The 12,662-nt window shown below is 38.4% G+C and overlaps 1 protein-coding gene across 1 annotated transcript; it reads left to right on the plus strand.

Annotated features, from left to right (window-relative positions):
* The first annotated feature begins 3,144 nt into the window (after positions 1 to 3,144).
* On the plus strand, positions 3,145 to 10,407 carry EXOC1L (exocyst complex component 1 like). The gene is made up of 3 exons (XM_021555861.2): positions 3,145 to 3,386; positions 6,857 to 6,987; positions 8,008 to 10,407. Exons 1-3 carry the CDS (start codon positions 3,266 to 3,268, stop codon positions 8,269 to 8,271), a joined length of 516 nt encoding a protein of 171 aa, XP_021411536.2. The 5' UTR covers positions 3,145 to 3,265; the 3' UTR covers positions 8,272 to 10,407.
* The last annotated feature ends 2,255 nt before the right edge of the window (positions 10,408 to 12,662 follow it).

A 12,662-nucleotide genomic window follows, 5' to 3' on the forward strand; every position in this document is an offset into this window, starting at 1 on the left:
GAAAGCCTGGCTGAAACCTCAAGAAGAAACAGCAGCTATTGGGAAGTAAAGCCTATTATAGATTATATTTTTCAGTCTACAGGGATTCTTTGCCACTCTGAGAAATTGTTCTTCATATTGCATTTTCCTTCCCATTAGTTCATGACATTGTCAAACACGGAACAATGAGAAAGATGCTTCCAGCAAACACTACTTTGTAAGGTGTGCCAGGAACTGAGAGAAAGATCAAATGTACATCTTCTGCAAGGCTTCAACATGCAGACCCCCGTGAAGTCCCACCTAAACACAGTAGCTATTCTACTGTGCCTGTAATGAGTACTCTGACACCCACCAGAATTAAAGACAATCTTGCTATTGACTTAATGCTCTTTGGATCAAGTCTCAAATAATCACACTGCATGTATATCCTAATGTCCAATGGTAGATCGAAAGAAGTAGAGGGACCCATCACAAATACTGTTTCTAAAGCTGGTGAATAGATTTTTACCATAACACTATGACTGAGAGACAATGAAGATTAAAGAGATGTATCATTTTCTGATCTGCTGCTACATCTGTTAAAGTTAATATCATAGGTAGAGTAAAGAAAACTGTATTTGGACATGGGGAAAAATTGCAAGGCAAAAACAGGAGGGGAAAAAGGTACAGAAGTAATTAATATTTAGAAGAAATGTCAAAGACACTTCCCTGGGTGACTACCTCTCCCTTTGTATACCAGTGTGAGCCTGGGTTAGGGGTTGTGTGGCTTTCACAATCATCTGTATTTAATCTATTTGGACAGTTACATGTAAATCCCAGTTCAATTGGATGTAAATTCCTTTGTGGTCCTTGTAACAATTACTTTAGCTTTTTCTGATTTATGTCTATAAAACTCTCATTCAGGAGTGGTATTATCTAAGGTAGGTATGTCTGGCTGGGACATTGGGTGTCAGATAAGTTGTTCTTGGTCCATTGTTAGTATATCCTTGCTGGCCGTGTGAGTTATAGCTTAACTGTTGCCTTTCATACTGTTAAGATTTGGGCTTACACTATCACAGCTAAGGTGTATCTGAAATCTGATATGTTGTAACAGAGGATGGGTGAATAAAGAATAAAAAGGATCAAAATCAATAATGAATTATAAATGTTTACATTTCCTGTTCAAACATTACCTATTAAAAATCATTATTGCACCTTTCTACCTATACACTCAGAGGGGTTGTTTAATGCAGGATTTGAGAATACAATAAAGGATATTGCAGAAGAATATGAATATATCAAACCTCAAAACACTCTTGTGGAAACTCACAGTATAAACAAACTGTGAAAAATGAAAATCTGATTCAAGAGAGATCAGATCTAAGCACCACTTTTGCCTTAGCTCCATCACATCCAAGACGCCAGTGATGCCTCACTTGCCCTTAGGCAGTTACTCTGATACCACCTGAATCTTTAACAAGGGAAAAACTGATTGGAAATTATTCCAGAGCTGCAATTATTTTTCTAAAGGTATTTTTGTCTGTACTTTTGTTGCTTCAGAACTAAAAAAAATACTGAAGAATCTGAGATGCAACACGAGCTACAGGCTGGCAGAGCCAAAACCAGCTTCCTAATGAGGAGTCTGGCACTGAGTCTGAGCACTGAAACCTCCAGCCATGGCACTATTAACACTGGTGGTGATGAACTGAAGCCTGGGGTATCAGCCTTGACAATTCTGCCAATGTCTGGCTGACAGAGAGGGACAGTGAACTGCCAGCCAATTTGTACAGCAGTCTCATATTCAAGGCATGGCCAAGTCATCAAAATTGTGGGCAGGAACCTGGGCATCCTGTGCCTCAGATATCCTCTGGAAAGTCTCCATAAGAAGGTGTTTTCCTGATATGCGGATGTCTTGATTTGGAAGTGAGCATCTTGCTCTTTTCCTAAAATAACACTTTAAAGCTAAGAGATTAAATTTATCCCTAAGCACAGTACTTATAAATCCTGATGCTTAGATTAACTTTACTCTCCCAAATCAGAGATGGAAATAAATCTACATATCTAAAAATCATAACTGTGTTTTCAAACACAGTTTGGGATCAAAAGAAAGCATATTAAATAAAATCCTAGTTTCTTTTCAATCCTTTTCCACTTATCAACACAATATGTTTAGTGTCTATAGCAAGAATGGTTCTCCCTAATTTTACCTCATTTAAACTTGATTCCATTTTGTTTCACATCATCAAAGCACTATGTAGACCTATGCCATTAAATAATTCTAATAGTGCCAATTTTTAAAATATCCTCAGATTCTAAATCTTGCCTTCACTTTAGCACTAAGTTTCATTCAAAGGTAACATTTCTTTCTATGTTGCAGTGAGATCACAAAAAAGAAAAACTCTGTAAGGAATTCAGATATACTAAGCTTCAAGATAAGAATTAGAACAGAATATCCAAACTTTTATAAGCAGCCAGAAACTAGTCCAAAGTGTAAAACTCTAGCACATGCTGCCATGGATACTAGAACTAGAAGAGCACTCAACTCTGGAACTTCATCCACACACCTGCGGAATGGCAGAAACAACTAAAATTTCTGCAAATACATTTATGTCTGATATGAAAGACCTCTCACATGGGCAAACATTCTGGGGGTGGTGCCCAGGCTACTTTTTGACGACTCCTCTGGAAGTGAGTCCACTTTCTGTTTATAAGGAGTGCCGTAAGATAATTTTGTCCTTAAGGCTATTAATAGCCAAAAAGCTATTACTGGAGGAACACTGGTGACAGCCGTAATGCTATCTAATTCCTTTATAAATTCTCAGCGCTTTCATCTACTGATAAAAAGAATTGTGTTGAGAGCTCTTTTTTTTTTTTTTTTTTTTTTTTTGGTAAATCGCCTCTAGTGTGATTGTTTTGTGCCCTTCCCCGACCACTGTCTCCTCTCTGCGGCCGGGGGACAGCTCGGCCGGGGGGCCCGACAGCAGCTCCGGGACTTGGCTCGGACAGCGGCGGGCGCAGCCGGTCCCGGCCCCCGCGCCGGGAGCGCCCCGCTGGCGCACGGGGCCGGGCGGGCGCGGGGCGGGGAGATCCGCGGTCCGGCCTCTGCCGGCGCCCGCGGCCGAAGTTTTAACGGCGGCTGCTCGGGGGCGGAGGGTCAGCGGCCGGGAGGGAGCGGGGTGGGTGCCGGCCATGCCTCCCCCGCGCCCCGCGGCGCCGCGCGGCCGGAGCGCAGCCCCCGCCGCCGTGCCCCGTGGCGGCTGCGGGGCGCGGGGGGCCGCTGCCCGGCGCTGAGCAGCTCTGCGGGGCGATGTCCTCGCTGGTGAAGGAGGACCTGGCGAAGAGGCTGTTCGGCCCCCGGCGGCAGAGGCTGCACGAGTTCATCGAGGTGGAGGGAGCGGGCGCGCAGCGCTACTACCTGTGCGCCGCAGGTACGGGGCAGCCGCCGGGCGGGGCCGGGCTTCAGCGGCTCTGCGGGTGGGAGTCGGGGATGCGAGGGAGCGGGGCCGGGGCTCAGCGCCCCGGGCCGCAGCGGGCAGCGCCTCGGCCCGCACAGCGCGGAGCCCGGCTCGGTGCGGCAGCCCCCGGAACGGCGCGGTCTCCGACTCCTGATTCACACCGGCTCCACGTTCGACACCAGCGGAGAAACACGCAGCTGCGGGCGGTGCTTTGGCCGTGGCGGTGCTGTGAGTGCCTTAACGACTCTGAAAAGAGTAAACCCTTACAATAGTTCTAGTCAGGATTTTTTACAGATTCTTTGCTAGACTCTAGATATTCTTGCCAGATTCTACAGATTTTTTTCCCTGCATTAACATTGCAGGAAACATTTGTAAATTTTTTGCACTATCCCTCGGCTTGGTCTAATGTCCCGCATATTGTCCCTATTCCACTTCGAACAAATTAGACTTGTGGTTTAAATAAATACACATTGGAATTAGTAATTAGCACAAACTTCGAGAAAAACAAGATTGCTTTAAGTTGTAATTATCTGGCTACTTTCTAAATTTCTTTTCAAGTGAATCATCTGTTTCACAGAGGTTTCAGAAAAGCTGGTTTGTGTGGGGTTATTTAAATTATTGTTTCAAATCACTGAAAAATACTAAAAAGAAAAATGTCATCTGTAAGTAGTTATGTTGAAGTGAATGATTCTTTCACTCTGTTTCCTCTTCAGGTTTCAAACACATACAATAGGTAGAAAAAAAATCTGTGTACTTGAGACATATATGGGGTTGTCATCCAGTATTCTATATTCATTATCTTTCTAAAAATCTGAAGTCCTTAGAACGCTTGAGCTGTGTTACTGATTGTCAGAAATCCTGAGCCAGCTATGCTCCCTGTACTCCTTTAATTTTGGTAGAACAGGCTTTGTATGATAGAACTGTAAAAACAGTTTTAAGGAATTTATTCCTGCATACCATAGGGCTTCTAAACATATGGAAATACCAATCTCATTCATAGTTTATGAAATTATCAGTAGAAATATGATTAATTCCATGTTGGAGTGCTATAAGGAGTTTACTTCGTGAAACTTCAAAAAAGGAGAATTAACATTATGCACCTTTAAAATCCTTCCTAAAATCTTTTTCAGGTAGAAGAGAACAACCATTAAAGAAAGATTCTGAACAGATTTAGTGATTGGAAGTCTCTAAAGACATAAAGGAAAACTCATGTAGACTATTAAGAGTAGGATCTCTCCACTATCCAATATTAAACCCTCTTAATATATTCAGGCACGGTTGAGTAAGTGGTGTGTAGAGTGGAAATCTGATTCTAAAAGATGGGTTGCATCCAGCTGCCAGCAGCTACTGTGTTCTGCTGTGATTTTGTAGGAGCAGAATACATTATCTAACATCCCTGCAATGCAACTTCTCTGTATTTCTGTTGATTTCAAATTACCATTAAAAAAAAAAAAGAGTCAGTCAAACTATAGGCAAATCTTCAGAGGTCCTTGCCTTTTGAAATGTGTGTTACAATGAAATCCTAGTGTGGATAACTGAACAATCTTTTTTTGTGCCATATGGCCAACACTATTTCCTCTCCCTTTCACAATAGCAAGTCCCAATCCTTGCATGAAGGTGACAGTATCATTTTACAGAGCAGTTTATAAACCCCAGAAAAAACATAGAGCTGAAATGCAACCCCATTCAGGGGTTTTTGCAACCCAGTATTGGTACACTGAAGAAAGAATGGTAGGGATAGCATTTTGTCCTGCAGAGACACTGGAAAAGGTGTTTAGCCCATGAAGGGCTTTAAGAAATACTTTGTCCTCTATGAAGGTATTGCCATAGCTGTGCCCTCCTCAAGCAAAGGTTTTAGAGCTTAATATGATGACATAGTAGATCTGAGCTCATGCTCTCTATGAAAAAAAAAATGTTCTTTGACTCTTTTAACTGAGTGCAAGATCAAGCAGTATGTAAAATGCAGGAAAATTATTTTTTTTTTCCTTAACTGAAAATAGCACACCCAAGTTTCACCACTGGGTTCACTATACATAACATCTGTACTCTGTCCTTGTGTCATGGGATTTCTGTCGTCAGAGGGGTGGAGCAGTAGTAGTGTGGGGATCTGGGGGCCCTTAGGACATACCTTTGGGGTTTGGACTTAACTTCCTTTAGTTTTAACTCTGAGGGACACAACATATTCCCTTATAAGCTAGCAAACCAATAAACAAAATGAGTGAAACTGAAAGTATGAAGAGAACTTCCTAAGATTAATCTGCTAGATTTGCTTGCAAATGAAAACCATTGTAATTTATCCAATGAAGATAACACAGGGGTGGTCTTTTGGTCAAAAATGATTGAGTAACTATGACTGATAAAACCAGGGAAAAAATTATTTGTATTTCCCAGGCAGGGAAGCTGTAGGTTGAAAGAAATTATGATCAATTTATATATTTTCCACTGGTTTTCTTTGCAATGGAAAGAAGGAATATCTCCAACATATATACTTTGTTGCTATTTAATAACCTTTTTCTTATAAGCAGGTGAGAATAAGAGATGTTTTAACAGGAGGAAGGTAAAATTAATAAGTTTCAAAATGGGGTTTCAAAAATTTAGGCAGTATTAGAAATAAAAACATTTTGCTCCTGTGTTCCTAGCCTTGTGCTGTGAAGTCAAGATGCTCTGGCCAGATGTAGGTGACTTCTTGGCCATAACTTGGGCTACCAGATAGCTTGGGAATGTAGCCTGCCCTGCAGCCATCAGCAGCTGGATGTGCAGGAGATTGTTCAGGCTCTGGTACTTTTCACACTCGTAATGGTCTGTTACAGAAATCCAGTCTCCTACTCAGCACTCAAGGTAATCAATTAATAATGGTAGTTATTGCAAAGAGCAGCTTCATGCTCTTTTTAATCTCATTTCCTGCCTAAGTTTGAAAACAGTAATTTCTATAAATTTAGTACTAGACAACTGGAAGCTTAAAGAAAAAAATTTCAAGCTGATTTAATTTACATTCTATATAGGGAAATAAGAGTTTTGCTTTAAAAAGTCATGGCTTCATGAGAGAAGTTCCTTCACACAATGGAAAGTATAGCACAAGTCATGTAAATACAGAACCTTGGTAGAGGTTTTGCAATTTCCTAACTGCAGCACCCCAAAAAGTCTCCCTCTTGAAGGAAGTAAGCTAATGCAAACCCAGTGCCAGAATGAGGATTCCATTGCAGTGCTAGTGAATTCATATGAAAGGCTTTTGAACAGAAAGGCTCTTTCTTTACAGGGTGTGTAAGGTAAATCCTAAATCTACTAAAATCTGACAGGTTTCATAGACTGACAACACGGCACTATTCTTACTACCTGGGCAAAATAAAGCTATCAAGTCCAGTATAACCCAATACAGCCCTGCCTGTCATGGTTTAACTTTGGGAAGTACTTGCTTGCATATCTAAACTACTTTTTTCTTGCAGTAACTAAAAATAAGGAAGTAGAAATATGTATGGTTAAACACTGGCGTGTGGATCGAGAGGAGAAATATGAAATAGTTGAAAAGTGGTTTTTGAAAGATCTGGAGATGATTGATGGAAAAGAAGCAGATACAGTAAGTGTTACATTTTGTATTATGTACATAGAAAACAATTTTCTTGTTTTGCAGTTTGGGATACAAGAATTAAAATGCATTATCTGAAAAATAAAATTAAGTTACCAAGGAATTTTGGTTTTATTGTATGTGAGAGGCTCAACATCACATTTGCACTGTTAGAGAAGAGGAAGGTGAGATTTTTGTTTGTTTGTTTGTTTTTTAGTTTATTATAATAGCCTTCATCTCTGTTTGAGACTCGAGTCAGAAACTGGGTGTTTTCTAATTTGGTCATCATAACTGGTAATAATAGTTCTCCCATCTGCAGCTTCCAGTGTCAACTGCAGTTAATGTAATAGATTTTAGAGTGTATTTGAAAACAAAATTTCATTAAAAATTTTATGGACACTTTCTTCTGAACTGTTGTGCTAAAACATTCTTCAGAAATTATTCAGCCATTCACAACTGGGATGATAAAAATCTGTCTCATTTTTGATGAAAGAAAAGCCTAATCGAACCTCAAACTCATGTGGTCATTAACACTGCTATAAATATTCATAATAGGTATTCATATCTATAGAATTTAAAATAATTTATCTGCTGCTAGGATTAATTATGTCAAAGAACCAGAACACTCAAAGAAATACAACTCAGTCAGGAAGGGCAGGCAATCAATATTCTTCTTGTCCCACAGAAATAGACAGTTATAGTCCAAGACAAGTGCTTTTCATATACTGTTTTAGACAACATAATAAATTAATTCAGTTCAAAAAAAGAGTGTGCAATCCCAATAAAGTACAGTATACTGCTTGAGAAAACTTAGAAACTCTTACTCAGGAAAAATTCCCAATGACAAAGAATTACAGCTGCTACTTTTTTAAGTTTTAAAATACTATTTAAGATGAATAGAAGTATGTGAAGTCCTTTAGAGCCCATCATACTGAGAAAAAGCCCTGTAGGTAGCTGGGCAGAGCACAACAGATTGCAATTCTAACTCAATGTGTGTAGTAATTTCATTCTCTCTCAATTTTTTTTTTTTAGGATAATCCATATTTTGATATGCATTTCCACAAAGTCTACAATATGGAAGCATATAGTTGTGCATCTAAATATACCTTTGCTCGAACACTAAACAAACTGAATGCCATGTACCTTAAGAAGGACTTCAGGATTGTGAACTTTGATGACACCTACCTAAATGATGATTCAATCTGGTCATCCAGCAATAGAGATTTCTTAGTAGTTATGAGGGTTTGCTTCTATGCTTCCAACCTTTTATGTCTCTCCCTCTGTCGTTTCTCCTAAAGATGTATTTTCTAACATTAAGGTGACTGGCTGACTTTCACTGACCAGCATTTCATAAACTGTCTGATCAAAAAGCTAGTAGCTGATACGCAGTGTCTCCTTTTTAATTTTACATGTAAGTAAAAAGTAGAGCATACATTTTACATTAATAGTTGATAATTCATTTATATGTCTTAAGAGGTCCTCACTCTAGCAAGTACTTATACGTACAAGAGACTGGAAACGTAGTACCAGTAATTATCATGGTCAGTGGTGATTGCTTATGTAAGCAGTGTTTAGCATTTGCATATATGTTCATGGAGGTATAAATTATCTTTCATTAATAGCTTGAAATACTTTTGCAGTATTAAGAGCATTAACAGCTAGTTATATCTTGGAAGTAGGGAAAAAAAAGTAATCAGTAGAGTTCTGTATGAGAATGATGCACATTTGCATTTCCAACTGTGTTGAAACACAGAACTTCATTAAAGAGATCACACCTATATCCCTACAAGAATCCAGTTCTCATCCTGATGCATAGAAGTGCTGCATTCAGGTACCATGGGACCAACTTTTCACCTATGCAGCTATATTATTTTTCCCACAGAACATTTAGTATTCCCTATGGCCATCACATTATTTGTAATACTGCCTTAAAAAACAATGTTCTTAAGCAGCATTGCTTTGTCTGACCTTTCAGAACTTCCATAACATTAATATGTCCTTTCTTGCCCTTCATCACTTATGAACAGCTGTGGTTAGGGAACAGAAAGTGTCTCTATCTCTAAACCAAAGGATAAGAAAACAGCAGTTGTTGGCTACTACAGTTACTTTTTAGGCAAATGATAGAGTTTTCAAAGTTAGAATAATGAGAATTATTTTCGCCAATTTCTAGCTAAGTATAAGCATGTTCAGTGCACTACCGAAAGACACATTAGTACTTAGAGCTACATTTACTATGGGGTGGAGTCTTGATTGCTTGGAACAGCTCACAAAATGTAACAGCTGGACTTGTGTTAGCAGTATACTATGGTAGAAACAGAGGATAAGTGGCAGCTGTGTTGAACAGAAGCTGAAGAGAACAATGTTAATGATAAGAAGCATGGTGTCACCATCGCTGACACCCAGTGTCAGTCAGCTAAGTTAGCTGGCTGTTCATCCCATAATGAATAAAAAAATGCCGACCCAAAGTAAGCTCCATTCAGAGAAGCTTCTGGTCAGAATGTCCTGCAGAAGAAAATTCTTTTTCCTTTGGTAGCCAAGAGAGACCAGGAAGGCAGGCTGTGGGCTAAAGCAGGTATGGACCTGGAGCTGAGATATCAGCTGCCAGTAGATCACAGGCTGGTTCATATCCTTGCTCATCTCTAACATGGGATATCTGTGCAAGGGTACTTTGCTGTACTTGTGGCTTGGACTTTGTCTTTCATGTGAACTCCCACCTTTGAAAACATTTGTGTAAATGTACTTTGAATTCAAAATTGAAATAATATCAAATAAGTGAGAATATATTTGAAAACCTGTAAAAATTACAGCTTTCTACTTTTTAAATGTTATCCTATTGTGTTTATATAGAAAAGCCCATACCTTTTATTAGTTAATATTCAGAAGTTAGATATTTATTCTAGGCATATATTGCAAATTACGTTGGTTCTAACACAGGTCTTAGTAATTATTACTGTACAGTAAGACAGCTGTGAGGGCAGTTTATGGGTAACAGAAATCCTCTGGCATTTGTAAGGTCTTAAATTTGCCACCGAAATACTGTTAGAAAGAAGAAATGTAATTTTAGTGTTTGTTTGCATAATACAGTTGTTCTTTTGAGAATGTCTTTGGGATAATCCAGTGTAAGTGGGCATGCTGTGACATTTGATTATTAGCTACAAGAAGTATTTGCCCAACATCCAGGTTCCACAAAACCATCTTATATAGGAAGTAGAATTCATGCTACTGCTATCTATGATACATTGTCTTGTTTGAATTGTGTGTTGATTGTTGAGGTCACAATGTTTTCCACAATATTTACAAATTCTTTCCTTAATAGGCACAAGGAAATGTTTTCTGGCTGGAAAAGCTTTCATCATTCAACTTGTAATTGTTAGAACTCTAAAAATGAGCACTTCAGAGCATTCCTTTGAAATAAAGTACATGTATACTGAATTCTTGCCCAGTAATTGTGTGTATCATTTTAGAAAATAATGATAGCTAAAAAGCTAATATAATGTTCAACCATATTCAATGGACTCCCATTGGTAGTTTATACATTTTTATTCTTGTGTGATATAAACATGTCATGAACTATATTGAAAGACACAAACCTGCATTTTCTGTGGAAGAATATGGAATTAAAATATCTGGCATCTCTTCTTTCTGATAATGTAGTATTTCAGACATTCTTAATTGAGTAGTCAGACTGAACAAAAAAAATGGGAAAACCAGGGACATTGTCCATGTAAATTATTTCAGTTACTATAAAACGGAAGAGTTTAAAAGATCTTTGTGGACCGAATCTAGGGGCTCCTTACTTTCACACAGTTCTCTCTAAGATGCCAGTTACCAAGACTCTGTAATTGCCTGATGTGCTATGGGAAGTCTGAGGGACACTATCACTTTGTGGTGAGCATAGCGTGGCTGCACCACAGGACACAGAGAATACGCTAAATAATGAATGGAAAAGATCTAACAGGCTAAACAGCCCATCTTTCAGTTAATGCAAAATTATTTCCTACATCACATTTCCTGACCTTAGGTAAATGGAATGTAGTTGGAAAAAAGTATCTGGGGATTAATCTAGTTCTCCTGGAAGAATTCTCCAAAACTGACAAGGAACAAACTGAGGGGAGTAAAGGATTATAGGAATGAATCTGTAGCATTCCTATAAACGGTTTCAACTACATGATTAGAATGAATATGTGAGGTTGAGGATATAATGCAGATTTTCTTCAGAAGACATTCTTCAGAAGCAATTAGCCAACTCTGTTCCAGACAGAAGAAAATACATGGCAGCCTGAAAATGAAGACGAGTGATCATAAGCAGACAGAAATTCATGCTCACATAACAGGCAGAAAGGGAACAGAGGCTGTCATAGAAGACAGGTGATTTTTTAAAGGTATTTATCTTAAAAACATCGGAATTAAGACTACGGGGAAACCTATGACAATAGAATTTATTTAAATTTTATTTATTGAGAGCAGAAATACTCCTCTCCTTTGAGTTTATTTTTCATGGTTAACTAATATTTTCTTGCATCCTCAATTAAGGAAATGCAGATCAGTGTGGAATTTTAAAAAAAGTTTTGGAAGTGAAAGAGAACAGGGAGCATGTTCTAGACTGTGCCTTCTAGGTTACTTCTCATACTTCTTCTCCTTTGTGTTTTGGAGTCATACCTATAATAACATACTTCTTTCCAACACAAGCCTATATTACTTTCCCTGCCAGCTACCTATTTCCCAATGCTTTCAGTCACTTTCAGCATAGAAATCCTTTTTCTAGTGAAGTGAGTGATTGTATTCCATAATTTTTAATATGTAATTTAAGAATATATTTTCATGACTTAAAGTCAGTATTGAAAGATCAAACACCCTTTCTAAAGAGCATTTGTGGAAGAGCATCTAAAGTAGGAGGGGAGAGGATGGCACAGGGTAGATGATCTCACATCAGTTTTTATGTGTAAACCCATTTTAGCAGTAAAAAGGGCATTTTAGTGTGGTTTCCTTTTTCTTTTAGCATAATTAAAGCTAAAAGTTAGGAAACTAGCATTCTGCCTAATAACAACAGCTTTATGGAACATTGTCCAGTATTTTATGGCTGCCTTGTCCAGTCTTTATAAATCTAGACAGACATACACATTTTGTGGCTGAATTGAGAAATTATCAAACTATAACTTCTATTTTAACCATGGCCCTCATGAATGATATATTATAGAATCATACAGCATGTTGTTTTGTAAGTGAGAAAACAAAAGTACATTCAGCAAGACTTAATTGGTCAGTCATATTTAATCACAGAATATTCTGGGAAGCGACATGCAAGGATTATCAAATCCAGCTCTTAAGTGAATTGCCCATATGGGGCTCAAACCCACGGTGTTGGTGATGTTAACACCATGCTGTAATCAACTGAGCTCATCTCAATTAATGCTCCTGATCAAGTAGAAATATGATACAGGAATTACAGAAACACAGTTCTACATGTTAGAAATCCACATACTGGAAATTTAAAACAATTCCTTGGAAAGGATGTTTTCTGTTTATTGGTGGTGGCCTTGCAAATACATTTTATCAGATACACACTAAAATTAATAAATCATATACAATTTAAGTAATCTGGAATGATTTCAGTCTATCCTTAACTCTGCACTCCATTACATTAACAATGCTAAAAATTAGGTAAGTGTATTGATCATGTGGTGAAC

Source organism: Lonchura striata, chromosome 4, assembly GCF_050655825.1.
Source record: "Lonchura striata isolate lonStrDom1 chromosome 4, ASM5065582v1, whole genome shotgun sequence".
NCBI classification, from domain to species: domain Eukaryota; kingdom Metazoa; phylum Chordata; class Aves; order Passeriformes; family Estrildidae; genus Lonchura; species Lonchura striata.

What these genes read in the sequence shown, in the direction of transcription:
- EXOC1L (XM_021555861.2), top strand. Translation starts at nt 3,266, where the DNA reads ATGTCCTCGCTGGTGAAGGAGGACCTGGCGAAGAGGCTGTTCGGCCCC. An exon ending in CTACTACCTGTGCGCCGCAG is followed by an intron (nt 3,387 to 6,856) that starts GTACGGGGCAGC and finishes TTTTTCTTGCAG; the next exon opens with TAACTAAAAATAAGGAAGTA. An exon ending in ATGGAAAAGAAGCAGATACA is followed by an intron (nt 6,988 to 8,007) that starts GTAAGTGTTACA and finishes TTTTTTTTTTAG; the next exon opens with GATAATCCATATTTTGATAT.